The 21,240-nt window shown below is 31.4% G+C and overlaps 1 protein-coding gene across 1 annotated transcript in view; it reads right to left on the reverse strand.

The window, feature by feature from the left end:
- LOC131846496 (klarsicht protein) overlaps positions 1-21,240 on the reverse strand; it is a 246,427-nt gene that overhangs the window by 13,898 nt on the left and 211,289 nt on the right. Inside the window, exons 16-19 of the mRNA XM_059195817.1 lie at positions 19,738-19,973; positions 18,592-18,967; positions 17,438-18,247; positions 15,536-15,632 (exon numbers count right to left, since the gene is read on the reverse strand). Of these exons, the coding sequence (XP_059051800.1) occupies positions 15,536-15,632; positions 17,438-18,247; positions 18,592-18,967; positions 19,738-19,973 (1,519 nt within the window). The remainder of the gene's footprint in view (positions 1-15,535; positions 15,633-17,437; positions 18,248-18,591; positions 18,968-19,737; positions 19,974-21,240) is intronic.

A 21,240-nucleotide genomic window follows, 5' to 3' on the forward strand; every position in this document is an offset into this window, starting at 1 on the left:
ATCAATTTTATAATTTCAATGAATATGCAAACAATAATCATATGAGTTTAAATAAATATAAAGTTAAGTTACTTAAGGGTTTTTTAGGAAACTAGATAAAAAAATTGAAATAAGATTGAAAAAGGTGGTTAAAATAATAATCGAGTAAGTTATATTAAATTATCAATACTACTATTAGATGAGTTATTTACAGTTTCATTATTTTTAAGCTCTTTTACTTAAATAATTTACATTTATAAATACATTTAACGATACATATTATATAATTTAAGTCTATATCCATTTTAATCCGATAATGGAACACGTTCATTAAATTAATTCCTTAATTTCAAAACTCGTTTTACTGTTTTCTTTATGTATGTCGAAGGTGAAACCATGTAATATTAAAATGAACTTCGTTTTAATGTTACTCTATTGATTGAGTCCACGCTTTCAATTCCAATTTGTATGCGATAATACCATATTAAAACATCATTCTTAAAGTCAAATTAATCAAACCGGAACTGACTGCGTGAACGAAATTATTAATTACATAATAATTCAACTCACGTAAGGAAATACCCGTGATGAATTCATAATATCACGCGGTATAAAAGTAAAGTGCAATTAATACGTCCTCTATCTATAAAGTCATTATTGATTATGCAAGACACTATTAATATCATAGAGCACATAACTTTATGAAAATTGCCCATGTCTACAGTCTGCCGTCGAACTGTCTGTCAGTTTTTGCCAGTGATTGCGTAAGTTTTGCAGTTGCAACATCATAGCGGAGATAATGATCTTAACAGAGGCCGTAGGTAAAACACGGTAGTTTGCAGTGACCTAAAATGTATTCCTAATTTAGAACTCAATTTTCGTAGACTTTCTCGTACAACCGTTTTTGCTAATAATAAAAAAATATAATTGTCAGCTCTTTTATTCTTAATCTGGTTGTATCCCATAACATTCCATGTTTACGGAAATAATGTAGCTTATGTATCTAGAATTTTAAACAAAATCGTACAGAAGTTTATATATGATGAACATCCATCGATTATCACAAACTTTTTATATTATTAATTTTAAGATTTAGAACCACAGTTAGTTGAATTTTTACACACACTACTATTTAAAGGAATATGCAAAAGCAACAATTTATAATGATATCTACTCGATAACCTACTCTATTCTTAATTCCTTCTTTAACTACATAAACAGGTTTTCTAGTTTCTTTTGTTAGATTACATATACTGTTTCCAATTGCACTTATCAGCTTTATGTATTTCAAAATGTCATTGTCACGATTTTGCTTTTATTATTGATAGGATTTATTTTACGGTTAACAGTTACGTGAGCGATTATGCAAATGGTTCATTGAATACAATAGGATAATGTGTACTAAATGACAAACCTGATTATAATTGAAACAACTAGAAAGCATAGAATTAAAGATGAAATTTCTACGAATATAAACACAGTACACGCAGGATATATTAACAAGAATATGCGAATGATGTAATTAGCACTCAGCAAGGGAGAAAACGAAAGATGCTAATGTTATAAGTACAGGAGCGTAGGCGCATGTTGTAGGCGAACCGGACTAGTAACAGGTCAAGTACAACGTTTAGGTATAAACAACTAAATAATATTGTACTCAACATAGACAAACGTAAATAATTTTAACAATTTTTTTTAAATTTTAAATAGAGATCATTTAAGCCAATGGATTTATCTCTAACCGAAACAGTTTCCAGTCAACTCACCATTCCGATTTTATATTAAGTTCTTTCACATGTATTTTTTTCTCTTTATCTATTTCATCAAAAATTAATTATGTCAGAAGTAAGCAGATTCGTGCAAATAAATTTATTGCATATACTTGCTATTTTTATTACTACATCTATAGAAACAACTGTAAACATAAAATCGTTAAGTTCCGTAGGAAATTGTGCAATCAAACAAGTTTCCAATGTAGTTACATGGATGCATGAATAAGCAAGTCGTTGCAGATCGAATATGAAGACAATTTATCGACAACATCAATCTTAATTAAACAACTTACCAATTTCATCATTATTGGTGGTGGTCGACGTAATTGATAAAGATGATAAACTCATGTTGCTGCTGTTGAAGAATGCCGTTCTATTTATACTTGTTATTATAATATCACAATATATTCACATTTCTTACGCTCGAAACAAACTATGAGTTCATTAATTCTACTGTCCTTTCTTCCAGCAAAACATACAATGCTGAATGATATAACTATTGACAGAAAAGATAGTTATCAATTTGGTGCTATTGTAGAGAAGATAATTGCAGTTGAAATAATGGAAGTTATCTAACCAGAGAGAACAGTGGATGCTCACGAATTTAACTAAATTGCGTTAGACTTACGTCATAATGACACAATATTTTATAATAGATTATTAGTAAAATATTATAATCAAAACATCATACACAACATTAAGTTCAGTTCGGTCTAGTTATCGTAATTTATATGTAACTATACTATAGTTACATATAAATTACGCTAACAGTAACAGTAATTTTATTGCTTTTTTAAATCATGCAATGGCAGCTATAAAACGTGATATTGCAAAACGCTGACCAATTTGTAACTTTATAAAATTAAAAAACTTTATAAAAACAAAATTTAGATACTTTAACTCGACGCAACTTAAAATAATCATTTAGCTATCAAAGCATTTAAGAAATTCTGTTTCTGGTTTATTAAGGAGCTCAAACTATGTCATTGCATAGGTTGTTGTATACGGAATATAGCTGAAGGTTATGTAAATTAATTTCTTATTTCTTTAGGGGCGCAATGGAAGTATCAAATAGTATCTTTAGGTAAAGCATAAAATAATACAATAAGTATTAGCATAGCTGTTACAATTTAATTATTACAATAATTTGCAGCATTGACATACACTAGTCAAATAACCTTTACATTTTTTGAACCCATCGTAGATTAGATTACAATTTTCATGTCACAAAAACAATCACGATCAATAACAAAACTACTAAAGAAATAAAACATGTTAGATATCATAGAATTGAGATGTAGCGGTAAACGGGATGAACTAGAATAGCCGGTCTGATACACCGTTACTGTCTGTCTGACAAACACAATTAATGGATTGAACTTGGTGCCGTAACAAAAGGGACAGAGTAAAAACCGATCAGAAATAAATGAAATTTATGCGATGAACTGAGAGCAGATCATATGACACAGGATATTGGATCGATTCAAGTTTTAATGTACAAGTTGGCGTTAAAAACGCTATACTAAAATACATTTGTTTTTAAATACAATGTGATCTACCAATGCTAGTACTGCTATGTATTGTAATAATTTTAAATTATTTTCCCTATTTACAAATAAATTTAGAATACAGAATTATTATTCTAATCTTAGAATGGTAGTAATATTATTGTGCCAAATTCTAGTACAATTCTCATATATCTACATCAATAATAACGGAGAGGTATTAGAGATGTCATCACGTATTAAGTGTTTTTAATTTATTAAACTGAGTTGAGCTTTAATAACAAACATTCAAGAACTTGATGCTACGCCGTCGTCAGCAAAGGGTTTAATATTTTCTGTTACTGTGGGTATTTGAACAAAGTTTTGTGCTGTACACTTATAGGTACATGGCTTGCGTATAATTCTCTGGGAACCATTGTGCAAAATTTCTAGTATGTGAATTATTTTTACTATGCATTTAACAGAATACTTGTTTTAATTGAAACTTTTAAATTTCTACATACTTTTCGATTTCATTTAATACTTGCAAAAATAAGGCACACGAGTAGGTCACTTGTTATTTTACTCTATAAACCATGAGAAAAAGCGAACTGCTTTTACTGTAGAAATTTATGGAGACGGTTAAAAGTCCCAGGGTTGTAGTGTCTATTTTGAAGAGGTATACAATAAAGTAAAAGTCACGCAAGCAATAATAATCTATTCTATATTTACAACTCTTGTAGCTAATTACAGTAACCATGCTAATTCATACTTAAATATATTATAAATGTGAGCGTATCTATCCGTTTAGTTTACTTTTTCACAACTAAACGAAAATTATACGTGAAATTAGATTATATCACGATAAATGAACTTATTCATGTGAATACATCTAGTAGATGGCCATATTTTCATTCAGTTACATAGTGTAGTATAAAAATACAAGGGAGCAGTTAAATATAGCCACACTAATAATAGTCAGCACCTAGCTAGCTGAGATCCAAATATTTTCTGCACTTTTATGAGTTCTATCGAAACTGGCATGGTTGACACAACTTTTGTCTATCTATAGTTCATCATCATCATTAGCCCACTGCAGTCAGTCTTGTCTTGACCTATACTGTCCTGCTGAACATAAAGCTTTTCCAAGGCATGCCAATGGGCACGATCTTCAGCCCTGGATCTTCTCTACCAGTTTTTACCCGCAATATGTCATCGCTCCACCTAGCTACGGAACGTCCTAGATGTTTACGTTTACGTCACGTTTACGTGTCCTACGTTTGCTAATTGATCTATAAAACAAAGTCGGTCTCTATTTTCGCGATAATCTCAAAGACTATTGAACTGATTTTAATGCAGTTTTCATCCATCAACAAAGTATTTCTTGAAGAATGTTTAGGTTTAGGATTTGTTTAAGATTATTGAAATACTCGTGTAGAGACATTAAGTCGTTAATAATCGAATAAAATTAATTACGGTATTTTATTCAAGATTATCTTTATTTGGGCGGGCACAGTGTAAATCCTGTACAATTTATTATTATAATTAAATAAAAACATTACAATTAACAACAATGTAATGTTTTTAATTAATTAATAATGTATGTTTTTAATTAATTAATAATGTACATTATTAATTAATTAAAAACATTACAACTTATAATCTTTGTGATAAATAAGTCGGCGCACTAAAATCAAATTTATTGTTTATACATAAACATATATAATTTCTTTAAATATTATCTTTGATCATGTCCGCATAGAGTCACGTGGGGCAAGTGTGCGCAGCGGGTAAGTGTACGCACTCGAAGTATTTCAAAAACGGTTTATAGGTACGAACTGATAACACCCCTCCTCATTAGCGCACAAAAGGCTATACTTAGTGCAACTTTTTCACTGTCCGCCGGTGAACCATTTTGTTTCCGTAAGTGAGTATTGTTTTTTGCTTGAAATATTGCGATTTTTGTCTTAAATGAGAGACTCATTCCTTTGTAATATATTTATATGTTGAAATCATGCTTTATACCATCGAACAGTACATTTTATGTAATATAAGCCGTGTTTAATCTTTTGGTGATGACGATTACGTAATATTGCTCAGTTCTGGTGAAATTTTATTTTGATGGTTTGGGGTAAGTGTGCGCATACGAATGTCGGGTAAGTGTGCGCATACAACCCGCTCCGCTTTGGCTTTGTATTTATGATGCAATTTGTTATTTCAGAGTTTAATTATACATAAAAAATGCCTCGATTATAAAAGAAATGCCGGATAGAAGTGTTGTCACAGAGGAACAGCTAGAAGCTGTTAAAAGATTAATTTCGGAGGTTGGTAGCAAACGAATGGCACCCGCAATAAAACCTTCGTCTAGGAATGAATTGACTGTCATCCATTCAAGAAATACCGAAGTTGGCCTTACATTTCTTATATGACTGTGATTCAAAATCGGCGAAAGAAAGGCAAAAAGTCAATCATTGAAAGTCCTTATTATGGAAAAACAAAAAACAAGAGGAAGAATAAATTGCCAAAAAAGAAGATACGACTTGATCTGAAAATAAATAAAAACATGAGCAGGAATTATTTTGCCCACTGTGTGGAGAAAAATACATATTTCCACCGAATGAAGACTGGATCCAATACAGCATCTGTAAGAGCTGGTGGCATGAAAAGGAATTATTTGAACTGATGTATTATTAGGTTGAGGATGTCTATTTTCTGGTTTATCATATGAGTCTGACTCTATTTACTGTATGTTACATGTTGCGTACACTTACCCGCACTACTGCGCACACTTACCCCTATACTTGGGTAAGTGTGCGCATTTAAACAGTTTTGATTTTGTTTATTTCCAAAGAATTTGTGTAAATGATAATTATTTATTTTGCGTTTAAGTTGTTGATTATTAAATATTTTATATAATAAACCTTGTTTTGTTCCAGTTAACTTCAAATATTTTATTATATGATACTTCAAACCTTAAGTGCGCACACTTGCCCCACGTGACTCTATATACATCACTTTATTGATTGACCTTGATCGATCGGTAATCAATAGAAGATAACTTATCAATTCTAAATAAATTAAGAAACGCTTATCCTGAATTAGTTTTTAATGTTTTCGTTGTAAACGGTACTTGATAGTATTATTGTTACTCATATTAGGCCAATACCAATCTGTGGTCAATATATATAATCTATGAATTACATCGGATATAAAGATAAGGTACCCCAATACATTCATCGTTTATAATCTTATAAGGTGCGCCAGTGATCTCACCATACGGTGTTCTCAGGCGAGGTTAGATCAATGACCTCTTGGTTCTTGAAGAAACATTATATTTAAAAACATATGTAAGTATACGAAAACTTTATATATTTTTATACAATAATACTGTGAATGTACTTATATATTCTAGTAAATATATGATTAATACAGTTTCATATATTAAGTCAATTCTATTTAGCTGTCTGTTTATATTTCCAGGGAGGGTATTCTTGAAGAGTTGAGAAAGTTGGGACATAATAGGAAATATTACATCAGCCACAACGCGGATGAGGATAGACTTTTATATTATATTATTATTAAAAATGGCGATACTACATATAATAAATTAATGATTGTATAATAATGAATATTTATTGAGAAATTCTCTCTCTTTATCATTCACTCTTAAGAAGGTTGTATGTAACGGGACTTGTGACTACATTGCAGTATCGGGTCAACCTTCACTTGGGCTCACTCCGGAAACCATCGTGGTTAAGTCCTGGTCACGATAGACTCACAGTCTCTAATCAGTCAGATCTTGTCATCCATTCAAGGTACCCCGCAAACATTTAAAAATATTCTATTCTCATATATTAAAAAAAATATTAGGTCTGTTATTATATACATTAGTACATGCTGATCGACTATCTACATCTCTGTTTTTATTTTATGTTGATAACTTTAACAGATCTATATAATTATATTATTTAGAAAAAGAAGTGACTAAACAGAGACTAGAATTTGCACAATAGATAGTTACATTGGCAAATCAGTGTTTATGATAATTATCTAATTGTATGTTAGCATATTACAATACTTAAGAAATATTGCGAAAAAAACACAGTAAAATTACTTAACAAGAAATAGGCAACATAGATAAAAATATTACTATTTCTTAATTTATTTCACAAGTTAGTCTGTAGGCAGTTTTCAGTTACGCATTCTTATCTTCATTGTAATGTTAAGTAAAAAATATCTGCATTTTAATTAACAAAAAAGCGGAAATCATTCGAAATTAAATCCTCCTTGGAGTGAATTTACCGTTTTTATTTATGCTTCTACCTCAATATACAATACATACTTTCAAGTTTTTTATAAGAAAAAGAAAGTAAATACTAGAAATGGCAAACAATCTACAGGCCGGTTGATGGAAAGTGTTAACCATCGTTTAATAGACATAAACAACAACATAGACATTATATCATTATACACGCCCACAGCACGCCTCATATGACTAAGATGATTTGACGTTGTTATTGTATTCTGTACATAGACATAGCAATAAATAACGAAGTACCTACCTTAATTTGTTTGAAAACTAAGCGTGTCATTACTACATTACTGGCCTTGAAGTTATAATAGCTATTTATTGATATCAAACCTTTTTATACACTAAAATTACTAGATACCAAGCAAGGTATAGTCTTTAGGAATAGTATAACACAGGGATTGTTACAGTACCATGTGATTTATAATCTATTATGTGATTTCCGTGGCGCCGTTCTATTGTAATAGGCCATCATTTTCCATTTTCTAAATGATCCGTATGCGTTTATTCCAATGCATTTATAAAAAAAATGTTTCTATGGTCTCCGAACTGTGATTCGAAATTTCAAAATTCAATTGGTCAAATTAGTTAATCAGTATTAAAGTCAGGCCCAAATTATATGTAGTTGCGAAATGGCTATGATTGAGACAATGATTGCACTGTCCAGTTCAGACTTATTTAGTAAAGTAGGATTCACTAACGAATTTAGTAACAAAATATGAATAGTAAATTAAATATACAGTTGAGATTAATACGTGGATGCGACAAGGATGGACATGAATAAGAAAGAGTACATGTATAGGTACCTACTCATATTTCAAAGGAAGTTTCGAAGTAACGATGTGGTCACAGAAGTTTTAAAGATTATTACACTAAGCAAATAAGTACTACGTTTGAAGAGTCCGCACTAACCTTTAATATAACGAAATTAAATATTATTTATGGAATGAAAAATAGTGATAGTTTCACACAAAAAAGGTTCTTTATTCAAGTATCTTGATCTGAACATAATGCGCAATAAATCGAATTTTATAAGGAAGTTGCTATATACATTTTATATATAGGTATATGCCCTATATGTAAAATGTATATGATTATTACTCACTCTTTTTTAGATATGTCAGTACTGTGACATATCTAAAAAAGAGTGAGTGATGTTCTGATTTTAATTGATATTTTGAAATTAGAACTACACCTAAATGCATTTTTACTCAGTTCCAATTTCAAATTAAAAATTAACTTTGAATACTCATACAAGTTCGTCAATTGGCACCGATTTCTTGTCATTGATCCTTTTGCACAATAATTTATTAAGTTTTGAAATCACATTCAGTCATAATATTATACCTATATAGAATCTGAATTAAGATTTATTGAAACAGCTGGCAAACAAGTCTAGACTGCTTGTGAAGGTCAAATTTATTTCAGCCAACACTCTAATAAAGTTTCCATTAAATTTGAATAAATACTCGTTTATCGAATTGAAAAATACCGTATACAGAACAAAATACAATGTGTCCTACCTATTTATAATACGACCGAAATTGTAGCGAAAGTTAAATCATTCATGCGCATCCAGTTTCTCTCATTGTGTCGACTTAATACACGTTCCTCTTAAGGAAAATATGTAATATAAAGAATATACGCAGTAACAACACTAAGAACGAAGTATAAATAGAGTAAAAAACTAATTATCACCGATAATATTAATGTAAACACAACACACTCGCGATTTTAATTCCACTGACAAATGGCGCGACCGCACCGCGCGGCGCGTTCAGCTGATCTACTGTGTACATAACCTTTATATCCATTCCACTAAAGCGCTTGCAGCTATCACGAGCACCTATTGACGATAGGCAATAAACCAGTACAATGACTCACAAATAAAGCCACTGCAGCGCTGTATCGATAAATGCATAAACAAAGATGGATCAAATCACTTTTCACGCATTTTATTTTAAAGGCATTTGTTTAAGTAATAGGTACTTAAACAAAAGATATATTATATTATATATCCACGTAAAATAATTTATCTACGCACCAAAAAATACAATAAGACAATAGCAGATTTTGAATTTAATATTTTTTTATTTACTATCATATCAGAATTACGCAGAAATAGCATTACTTCTACTTTATATAAGGAGATTAGACATTGTTTACAGTGTTTTTAGAGTGAAACGGGAAAATGTTACATTCCTAAATTAATGGATAAAACTGATAAACATATATGGAAAAAGAGGCAATAAATGAATATAAAAAAACATTTGGACTTTAAAAGATAATAATCGATATTTGAAATTGCCTTAGGTTCAAATATCAATTATAACGATAATAATATTTGGACTGAAAAATGATAATAATCGATGTTTGAACCTAGAGCTTCTTTTGGCTCAAGACCTATTTATTGCTATTACGATAAAGCGGAAATAGTTGAAAAAGTGATTTGATTAAGTACAATATTTACAGCTCATAATATACGAATATAACCGTAGATATAAGTATACAACATGAATCTTAATGAACATAATAAATTAACTAATCAAACAATATATTTTTAAACCGATGCACTTCAATTGTATCAGTGAATCGATAAGTAAAGAAAAGCCGTGCATTCAGCTTAGTGGTGTTTTAAATGCGTCTGTCATAGTAATTATGTAGTCTATTGATGCGCAAGCGTGTTCCGAATGCATTCCGGCTTATTATCATTGCAGTGTTACAATATAAATAAAACAGTTAAGTATTCAAATGGAAAAAGGACGATGAATCTTAAGTGGGGTGTCTATTCTCATAATATTACTTTCAGACACATTCCAGTATAAATTAAATTCTTAACATAATGTATTCTATACAATATCAGCTTCATTGATACTGAAATATCTTATACGTCTTTGTCTTATGGACTGAGCAAATATTTGATCAGAATAAAACGAAGTGATTATTTGCTGAGTACTTAGTCTCACAATACAAAAAAAAAGATACTGGAGTTTACTCGTCATGAACAGTTTTTTAATGTTTTTCGTTCTCCATTCCATTGTATGTGTCACGTGATATAATTTTATACAATATGAAATTTGGATAGACTTTTACACTGTATACTTCTATACCCCTTTATTTGAAGAATTTAAACCTCGACCTGGACATATAAAAGAACGATACCTGAACAGGCGTAAAAAATAGAAATAGCAGTCTAGATTATTTTTTTGGCCTTGCTTCAATTGTAAATGTTGGCATTAATAGTACAAATATCAGTTATAATGTTACAATAGCATTGGCCACAATGCCAAAGAATGCAACACTGTACGCCATATTTTGTTACGTAAGTTACAAGTTTAACTAGGTAACCTTGTCTGTGACGTCACATTCATTAGACTCTAAACCTAAAAACAATAACTTAGTTATTTATATATTATTTGTCACACTTTGACTTATGGAATACGTAAAAAGTAAGAAAAGGTCGAATGTATGTATAAATACAAGTCGAAATTTGGAAAGTCACTTATCCTAAACGTACGCTATCCAAATTACAAATAAACACTGTAATATCCGATATAATACATTAGGGCTCTGGTTTTTAGAACGTATAATGAATAGTGACGAGCTCTTAAGTTCCAATTGTATTTTTTAAATAGAATCTACTGTTACTCTTTTTTAACTACTCCATAATTTTATTTGAATTGTAATAGTCCGTAGTTGTTTCCGTTATTATTCTAAGACTTGTTTATTTAACTTAACTTTATTGAAATATAGTACAAAATGCGGGTTTACTTAATGCTATTAGCGTTCTCCACTACCAAACTCTGGGAGCACATAAACGGTGTAATATATTCATTATTCTTTGGAATAGTTAAAAAAGTATAATTTTTAATTAACAACGAATTATAGAATAATTGGAGCGATAAAAGAATGTCACTCACTTTTGCGAAAAGGCTTTCTTCTCTCTCGTAAAATAACAAAAACTTCACTTGCTACCAACATTTTTATTCCACAACCTGATTGATATGGACTCAAAATAATACTGACCGTTGGAAATTTTAATAGTGCATAACTATGAATACAGATATTTACTGATTTTACATGTTCAGACTGGATGATGATGTCATGACTAACCGTGATCTAATATTTAGATGCATAAAAACTATATTGACAATTGTCATTGGCATTTTTTTTATCGACGTCCACTAATTTTCACTGCTTCTACATTTTAGTTGTTATGTACTTATCAATCTAGGAATGCTAACCAATATTACATAAAATCAAACTAGTTTTTTTATTTTATTTGTTGCTTTTTGGCGCTATGCCATTCGTATCAAGTCCCAAGCAAAAACAGTTATAATATTTATTGAAGTTTGAAATATAATAAGTAATAACGAAATGTATTTTCAAAGCAATGAGTGACATAATCGAGTAGGCTTTACGTAATAGATTGGAGACTAAATATTCCTTAAACTGATGGCGTAATTAAAAAAAAAACTGTCAGGAAATCTCTAAACGGCTAAAACCTGTTGATACCTTGAGTAATAAAATATTATATTACCGACTACTAAATCTAGAAATATAAAATTGGACTTGTTTGTTACATGGCAAGAGAGTTTTTTTTGTTATAGTATTTAGACGTCCAGTCCTTGCTAAACAAGACAGTAGAATAAAGTTAGTTGAATGATGGAATGAAATAACTTAGATTACATTTTTGAAAGAGATAGTACAAAATCCCAGGATTAACATAGACAGTATTGTACGTCATTTAAAATTTTAATGCGGAAGAAGTGATTCATAAATGCTGAAATTAGGTGCTGTTCAACACTAATTAAAAACAATATTAAAGTAATGCTAAGTAGGTAATTAGATAAAGTTAGATTTGCAAATATCATTAATTGTGTACGTCTATTATATACAGACAATGCACATTTATAAAGAGTTTGTGCTGTAAATCAACTATGTTTAGTATGTCTGCATTACATAAAAATAAGAATACATTACTAATTTACCTTTTGAGGATAGAGCTGTCATCAAAATATTTGCGTCGATTATTTTTGGTTTATATAACAAACATTATTTTCTTTATTTTAATATACGTCGTATGTGACGCCCAAAGTGATATTGAAAGATTATAAATATATCTTTTGCTTCCTCTATCTTTGTCAACTTATTCAAATACGTAGGTATATCTTAATTATTTAAGATTCATATTTCCATATCAAGATATTACTAAGGATGTAGTTGTTACTTAGTCGCATTAAAATTACACACAATGCATATCTGTTTTCAGTGTCTGCAGTGTGAGACATTTGATAACTAATTTGGAATTTGAGGTTAGAGCTGTACAGGCGAGCTTATCGTGCCACGTAAGTTCAAACATATGTACAAAGATAAAGAAAATATTTAAATGGGCTACAGAATTAACCCCGCATTGTACAAAGATTACGTCATAATGATTTTGAACTCTAAGTTTATCGTATTAAAGATGATTTATTCTAAGAGGTTAAGATGCATAAAAGGGGGTAAGCCGGTGCAATATGTCGTGTATTATTAGACGGTTATATTTATAGAACGCCTATTTATTGCTCGCACTGCTACGAATTTTAAATGACTATTTTCCTTTATTAATTTTTCTGAGAAAATTTCTTTTTAAATAACGTGTTAGATTTTGTCGCTTTCGTAACTAGTTCAAAATTTGAGATATAAAACATTTGATAATTATTAATATTGCATGTTACGTTATATCTTGGATCAAATTCAGTTTTCAACACTAATTTTGCTCAAACTGGACTCAGTTATTTGTAAGATTCAGCTTAGTTCTCAAAAATATTCTGTTCAGTACACGGAATCAATTAATAAGAACTGGCAGGAAATTAAACAGTTTTTTTTTTAAAACCTGTTTATTTACATTGTATGCTTCTATAGATGTCCTAGATACATATATAAGCATAAAATATAATTAGATTAACATTAAATGAAAATTCCATGCATGAACGACTAATGCCACGCAGGTTTGTCATTTAAGTAATTGTTTAGTGAGTAGTGAGCGAGGCTTTGCTCAATAGATATGTTTTAACAGATGTTTTAAATTTGTTTAAAAGTAATTTCAGTATATCCTTTGGTATATCATTGTAAAATTTTATAACCATTCTCATGAAAGATCCATTGATCCATACTTAAGGAATAAAATACCATCAAGTGTGTTGAGTGAAACTGTGCCATTCCCGTTACATAAAAAATATTTTCTATCTGAAAAAATGTGGTACAAAATAGCGTGAGACGGTGTCCTCACTTTCCGAGCCGACGAGACCGTTCCGCTTTCGTTGGCAGAAATAGATGGCCAACAAATGGGCGTGTGGTCGCCGGCCGTGTCGCCGTTTCCGGCAATCATGAGCTGCATGTTTGTCTTTTTATTGGTTATCAAGATCTACATATCTAAATTAACGTAATTTGAATGATTTCATACTTATCTGTAGGCAAAGACACAGAGAAACGAGTGTCCACGACCTTTATAAGTAAGGACATGTTTTGCTACTTTCATAGTTAATTTATAAATTATTATATACTTTGTTGCTGACAGCTTGTCCAATTGATTATATGGACATGTATAGAAAGAATATGCTTTATTTGCATTATACAATGATAGCAGTTAGGTACAATTAATTCGTAAACTACTGTATTTATAGATACCAATTTACCTATAAATATAATAAGGCGGCCTTATTGCTAAAAGCAATTTTTTTTATGAATCTATGGTTTAAAAATAAAACAATGCAATTTTAAGGCAACTAAATTCAATTTATGATGTTTATATCATAAATTGAATTTAGTTATGATATAAACATATCATAACTAAATTCAATTTATGTTTAACATATACTTATTACAATCGAATCTGATAATAACAAATTAATATAGGATTGAAGTTTTAAATATCGTGCTCACATTTTTGTATTAAATTCTTAATTACTTAATGCTGTAAGTGCAATAAGGTATATATAATAATTTAGATTGTAATAATAAGTATGCCTTTATCAAAACTATGCCCTTTCTTATTACTGCCCTTCAAACTCTTTGGGTTAGCTGGTAGAGAATGCCATATGGCATTAAGCTCGTCAATTTTACAGTTAGTTATAGTCCAATAAAAAAAATGTATAACAAAATTGGTGAAGAATTCAAAGATTACGATAAAATGCAAAATAAAAAAAATGTTTTTCGGTTAAAATAAACACGCATTCTTTGTGTCGTTCATTTTGCTAATTAAATTTGGACAACGGAGTGGTGAATGCAACCGAAATATTGAAGACCGGCCTTGATCGCAAACGAGATTATGGCTTTCGTTTCAAAACCGGTTGAAAAAAATAAAAAAATGCAATGAATTCTTACAAGAAACAGGACACTTGCCTGCTCATTGCTTCGTGTATAATTCAATTGCATTGTGCTGTCTTGTAAACGTAATTTTATATCTTTTTTAAAGAGCAAATATACCTATAAAGATTACTGGCCAGACTGCCTGCCTGATATTTCATTTTTTTACCAAAAAGGTCGTATTACTTAACCGTGCGTATATATTAAGGAAACAGTAGATTTTAATATACCTTTGTACTATCATTTTATCCTTACTGAAATGACTACTCTGGCTCGTTATGCATGTGTATAGTGTTGTTTATAAACTATATGATAATATTTTCTCATATTATAAAAAAAGAATAATATTTTTAATGTCGCCTTGTTATTCATTCTTAAATATTTATAGTTAGTAGTTATAGTAGTAGGTGTCCAGATTCAGTAAGTCTTTTTAAGTTATTTCCTTAAATTTTGATTGAACATTGCTTTTTTTCCAAATTTTTTGCCACGTATTTTTCTTTTATTATATTCCTTACATGTTTATATAATACATATAACACATACTTATAACACATATATGTTACGTGATTTTATAAAAATTGGCATCAAGTTTTAAAGGAAGTCTAAAAATACATGTAGATATGTATAAAACATGTTCTTACCTCGGATATCTCTCTGTAACGAGGCCGACAGGGAGCCGCCGGTTAGGGCCGCGTCCAGAAGGTTGATGTTATCACGGCATCTCGTTACGATCTCCGTCTGTGCACCGAAAAACACCCAGTTTGCAAATGTTCACAAATGAATGCATATTCAGCAAACTCGACGGCATTCCACTTTACTGCTAGCCGATCTCTTTAGACACTTGTCTTCTTATTAATGTAACACCACACAATAGCACTAATAGAAATCACATGCAATTTTTCAAAGTAAAATTTTTCAAACATGCTACATCCCTGTTTCAGAAATTCCTTTTTGTGCATTTCACTTGGTAGTAGATTTGTTATTGTGAGCGTAAGAATGTTTTTTTCTATAATCAGTACCCAAAAGCTTAAAAAGAACTAATAATGCCAAAAACAGATTAGGAAAAGCATTATACGCCCAAATGAAAGAAAAAGAATTTAGAATTTAATAAGTCGCCTAAACATTTTAAATTTGGAATCGTCTTATATATTTGAGTTGATAGAGAAGGGTGTTAATTGACTGAAACTCCATTTTTAATTTTCAAATCGACACATTTATTCTCTAATCATTTATACAAAGATCACTATGTTTTTAACATTTTGTAAAAAAAATAAGATCAATTAACAACCTAACTCCTATTCAACACACGATTAGTACAATATACTACTAGAATATATACTGTGAGATATTACGGAGTTCAGTCAAATCACATTTACATGGTACACATTTAATAGCAAAGCTAACTCTTATACAAGAAAAAAAATACAACCTGACACAATTAAATGACAAGAGCTACTATCTAAAATAAATCTATATCACTCAATGACAAGAACTCGCTTTGTTTGAGGTACCTATTTCAATAAATTAATTACGTATTGTTAAGTTAGTTTCTATCTATATGAAACCCTCTATATAATCAAACGTTAATATCGAATGTAACAGTTGTGTCAATTTGACATTTCAACTTTTTCATTCGTTTAGTAATTAGTAAGCACCGGTAACTTGAAATATTTTCCTAACCGAAGTTTTCTTCACCTATGCACCAATTATTATAATCAATTAAATTTATATATACTTATATATTATATAATTAGACTTGGTTTAGCACCGAGTTATCACCACTAAAACAGACGTGGGTTATTAAAAAAAGAAAAGATAACAAGCAGTTAGTAAAGGCTACAATCACAATCACACGGAAAACGAAATAATGTTAGTAAAAAGAGAGCATATAATATCGAAAATAAAGATAAACCATAGATCAATAACAGAAATTTAAATTAAAAATAGTTCCAACCTGTTACTTCTTTCATTTTAAAAAGAAAAACAGACGCAGAATAATAAAAGGAAAACTTTTAGACGGCCCTAATTATTAAATCAATAAGTTAGTGTCATATTTGATTAATTTGTTGCGACCGTCAGAGATATTTCTAGATGCAACTAAGAATATCTAATCAAATAAATGCCAACGATTTGTACAACTTACAAAACTAAAATGATCGAGGCATTCATAAAGGTTTATAAGGAGTGATTTTTCATAAATTTCTAGATAGAGCTTATTTTCAATATAAGAAAAAAAAAGAAAAATTCATACAACTTCTACAGGTTAATTGAATTAAAAATATGGCCGTAGATGTGTGTGGATGTTATCTGACGATCGCAGCATGCTTAATGCGTATACTTACATATATAATAATAAATATCACACAAGCCCAAGCCAAATGTCATTGTAGATGTATGTAAACTATTACTAAAATCGAGAATGCGGCTACTGCCAGACAAATTCTAGTACGCAAGCATGCAGGGCGTCGTGTACCGCACGCGGTTAACTCGTCCTCCGCCTCGATATAGCTACTACTATAATCGATATCGAATTTGGTCCTTACGTAGTCGAAAGCCCGGAGAAGGTCAGGCGAACTGTCCTGCCGGGCCATCACTGCCTCCGCCGCTTCCAGCTGCGAGCTCGAGCGCCTGATCAGCGATCGCACTTCTTCGGACTCCGAATCGGAGTCTCCGTCCCAGTTTCTTCGGCTATGCTTCTTCGGACTCGACGACTCTTCTTCCGAATCGGCGCTCTCGGTCGAACGTCTTCGCAATTCTGACAAAGCAATCTTTTGCAGCTCCGTTTCGCCGTCTCTCTCTGTTCTTCGCCTTCTGCTCAGCGAATCCAAGATATCGGGACGGTTATTCACATCGGTATACTCTAATGAGCTATTTACTTCGTCACTGGTCAAGTTTGAGCTGGGACGTCTTCGGCTCAGCGCTTGGACATTGAGCAAATCAAATTCTGTTGAGCGTTTGCTGTTTCTCCGTTCACTTTCTGACGGTTTACGTCTGCGGACGCCGTCGTTACTCTCGATGCTCGTGTTGTTCCTGGACCTTTCTAGACTATCGAGTAAGGACTTCTTGCGTTCGGCACTAGACATGGACTTTTTGGGTTTTCTTGATGGGGTTTCGACAGGGGATGACCTAGAGGGACGTTTGTGACGGGGTAAACTTCGTTCTCTGGAGTCGGAAGGCGGACGCCGTCGGCGAGTGCCGCTAGGGCTAAGGTCGTTTTCGGGCTGTGCTGATAAACTTGAACAGCAGTCGGATTGCGAATCGAGGAATGCTCGGTAATCGTCACCGAATTCGAGCAATCGCCGCGCTGCGTCCGAGTCCGGCGCCTCAGAATACGGTTCAGAATTGTATTTTTCCTGCGAACAAAATAACGATAATAATAATAATAATGAACAAGATAACGTTGTAACCTAGTGGTTTGTGATTCTGACTTAGACCGCTTAAAATATATCCGACCCTAAGACGTTTATATTTATAACAAACTCTCCAAGTTATGAAAACACCGATAACAAACCAAATTAAACGGACTGCCACATAAGATATAAATATACGAAATGTAAACATGTCAAGTATCAGCACAACACCACTGCTTCGACAGATGCCTACCCCAGATGGGGGTATAGACCCCAAATATTTATCTGCTTATGTAACATAGTGTAAATGAACACAAGACTACAAATAATGCTTAAAATAAACTGACCTGATAAAAGTCCCACGCCTGTTCTGAAAACGAACTGTGTTCCTCTGTACCTGCTGTGACGCTCTTGTCAATATCAGAATCTTTATCCATACTCAAACCCCACAAATCACTGGGGTCTCCAAGACTTAAAGCGAGGAAAGTCCTTCCCTCTCTTTCTCTGCTCCTCGCTAGCCTAGTTCTTACTTCTCCACCAGCTGGGCCTAGTTTGAAGCTAGGTACAGCCTCTGGCTCGTTCTGTTCTAGAATGGCACTTTCAGGCTCCCTACTCGATATGTGCGTCTTCTCAATACTTTTCCGCAGGTTGGCTATGGTTGCTAGTTGTTGTCTTATAAGTTCTTCATCACTGTCGTTGCCTGATGTTGATGTTGTATCAAACCTGCGTGATCATTTTGTTTATTTGTATTAGTTATGACTATTCATTCGATTAATTAGACTTATGTTATTTACATAGCCTTTGGAATGTTTCTTAAATGTTTTAAAATGTTACTAATGTCAATACAATATAAAAATGTATGTTATTATATAGATAATAACATACATTTTCTGTATTCTCTCTATAGAGACAACGAGTTCTCTTAAGAGGAAAATTAACTTCAGAACTACTACTTCTTCAAATAATTAAATAATTTTTCAAACTAGTGCGGTTTGCGAAATTCTTTGTTTGAAATGTCCATTATTCCTGGGCGAGATACGTTATGTTATTACTACCTGTACCGCTGTTTCACCCGTGTGAATTTTATAGCTTAATTGTTATTCTGGTGTATAAGCTATATTACTGTAAAGTTCATCAAAACCCTTTCAGTAGTTTTTGCGTGAAAGGGTAACAAACGTTCATCCATACTCACAAACTTTCGCGTTTGTAATATTAATAAGATATATAAAAATCACAAACACAACTAACATTAGTAAACCATTAGTTTAACCAGGATTTAAACTATAAATTGTAAAAGTATATTATTATAGTTAATAATTGTATATTATTTACGTAATATATTTATATTTTTCATGTACAATATTTATAATATCTTCATAAACACTCTTAGATATTATTAATAGCAAGATACTCAGTTAGATAGTTCAGTTTCAGTAGCGAAACATAAGATAGATTTTTACAAGAAATTATAATAAAGAATAAAATATACTGACCTACTCTTCCTACTAGTAGCTGGATCGCTGGCAGTACTCCTTTCATTCTTGTCCTCTATTTCGGGGCTGAGTCTGCCGCAAAAAGAGAGAGATTTGACCAATCTCTCTCTCCTGGTAGCGGACGTGTTATGACGTCTCAATTTCAACCGTTTTCGTCGCAACCAATACTGTTTGTCGTTGGTTTCGACGCACGATGTACAAGCCTCCGTCATTGTGTTTGTACTAGACACGTGACCCTGGGAATATCAAAATATTCTTAATCTTCTAGAACGTTCAATATAAAAGCTTAGAGTTCAATTACATAATTAATTTTAATTATTGTATTCTTGTAATAAAACACAAGATCACTAAATTTAATTAATTACTGTTATAAACCGATATTTCTTTGGCTAACGTGTTAAGTAACTGCAGTCGTAAATAACAGTTTTCTTTGTTACACTGATTGCGTGATTATTCACCTTAAATTTTTGCATAAATTAATATGTTATTTTATTTTATAGCTGCATAACAAAGAAACTACTAAATTCTTTGTTCTATTACAAGGTTATTTAGTGGAGGAAGTTCTGTGGTTATTAAATACAATGCAAAATAATATATATTATATAGATAGTATTAATTTTATTATATCAGATTCTTTAGCTGTTATAAGTGGTCAGAACTACGTCAAGTAAGTTAACAGTCACACAAATATATTTTTTAAATATTGTTATCATTTTTCAACCGAAAACATATTAATCAACATTTTTTGTAGGTTTTATATAAATTCAGTCCCCATCTATCCCATACACAATAGAAACGATTGAAACTGTCTCTTGCCTCCATTGTGGTATAAAAAATAAAATTCTTTTCGACTGGGTTTTTTGCAAGACATTGAATTGAAAATTGTTTATCTATATGGTTTAGATTAATTAATTTTTATGATAAGCTTTTAAATATACTAAATAAATAAACTAGTTATATTATATTTCAAGAAAATATAGTAGTAGAAACTATTAAACCCATATGGCAGATTGTGTTACCACAAAGTATAATGGATCTAATTTATAACCAATTAAGATAACATTTACCAATTACATTAAAATAGTATTATACGAATAAAGTCTCTTATAGTCAAAGTGCGGTGGTGCCAATCGTGACAGCATTGGTAAGGCGTCAGTGGATAGATGAAACGACATGTGAGCGAATTCTATGTTGCCAATATAATGGATTGATAGCTCCAAATAATTATCTAAATGCCCTATTGTTAATCGATGATTGTTATTATTTTTGTCTACTTTGTCTGCGCGTTTGTTTGCGCGCTAATCTCAGAAACGGCTGAACCGATTTAGTTGCGGTTTTCTAATGTATTAGGAGTAACTTGTGCGATGTGAGACAGAGAAACTCGAGTAACTATGTACAAAGTTTGTAAGTCCTGTTTGTAAAGGTCTAGAAATTGTGCTGGAACTGGTGAACTGTGTATGATACAAATGTATTATTTTTTATACTAGGATGGTGGCAAACAAT

Source organism: Achroia grisella, unplaced genomic scaffold, assembly GCF_030625045.1.
Source record: "Achroia grisella isolate CSIRO2021 unplaced genomic scaffold, CSIRO_AGI_Agris_v1 utg511, whole genome shotgun sequence".
Classification (NCBI taxonomy): Eukaryota; Metazoa; Arthropoda; class Insecta; order Lepidoptera; family Pyralidae; genus Achroia; species Achroia grisella.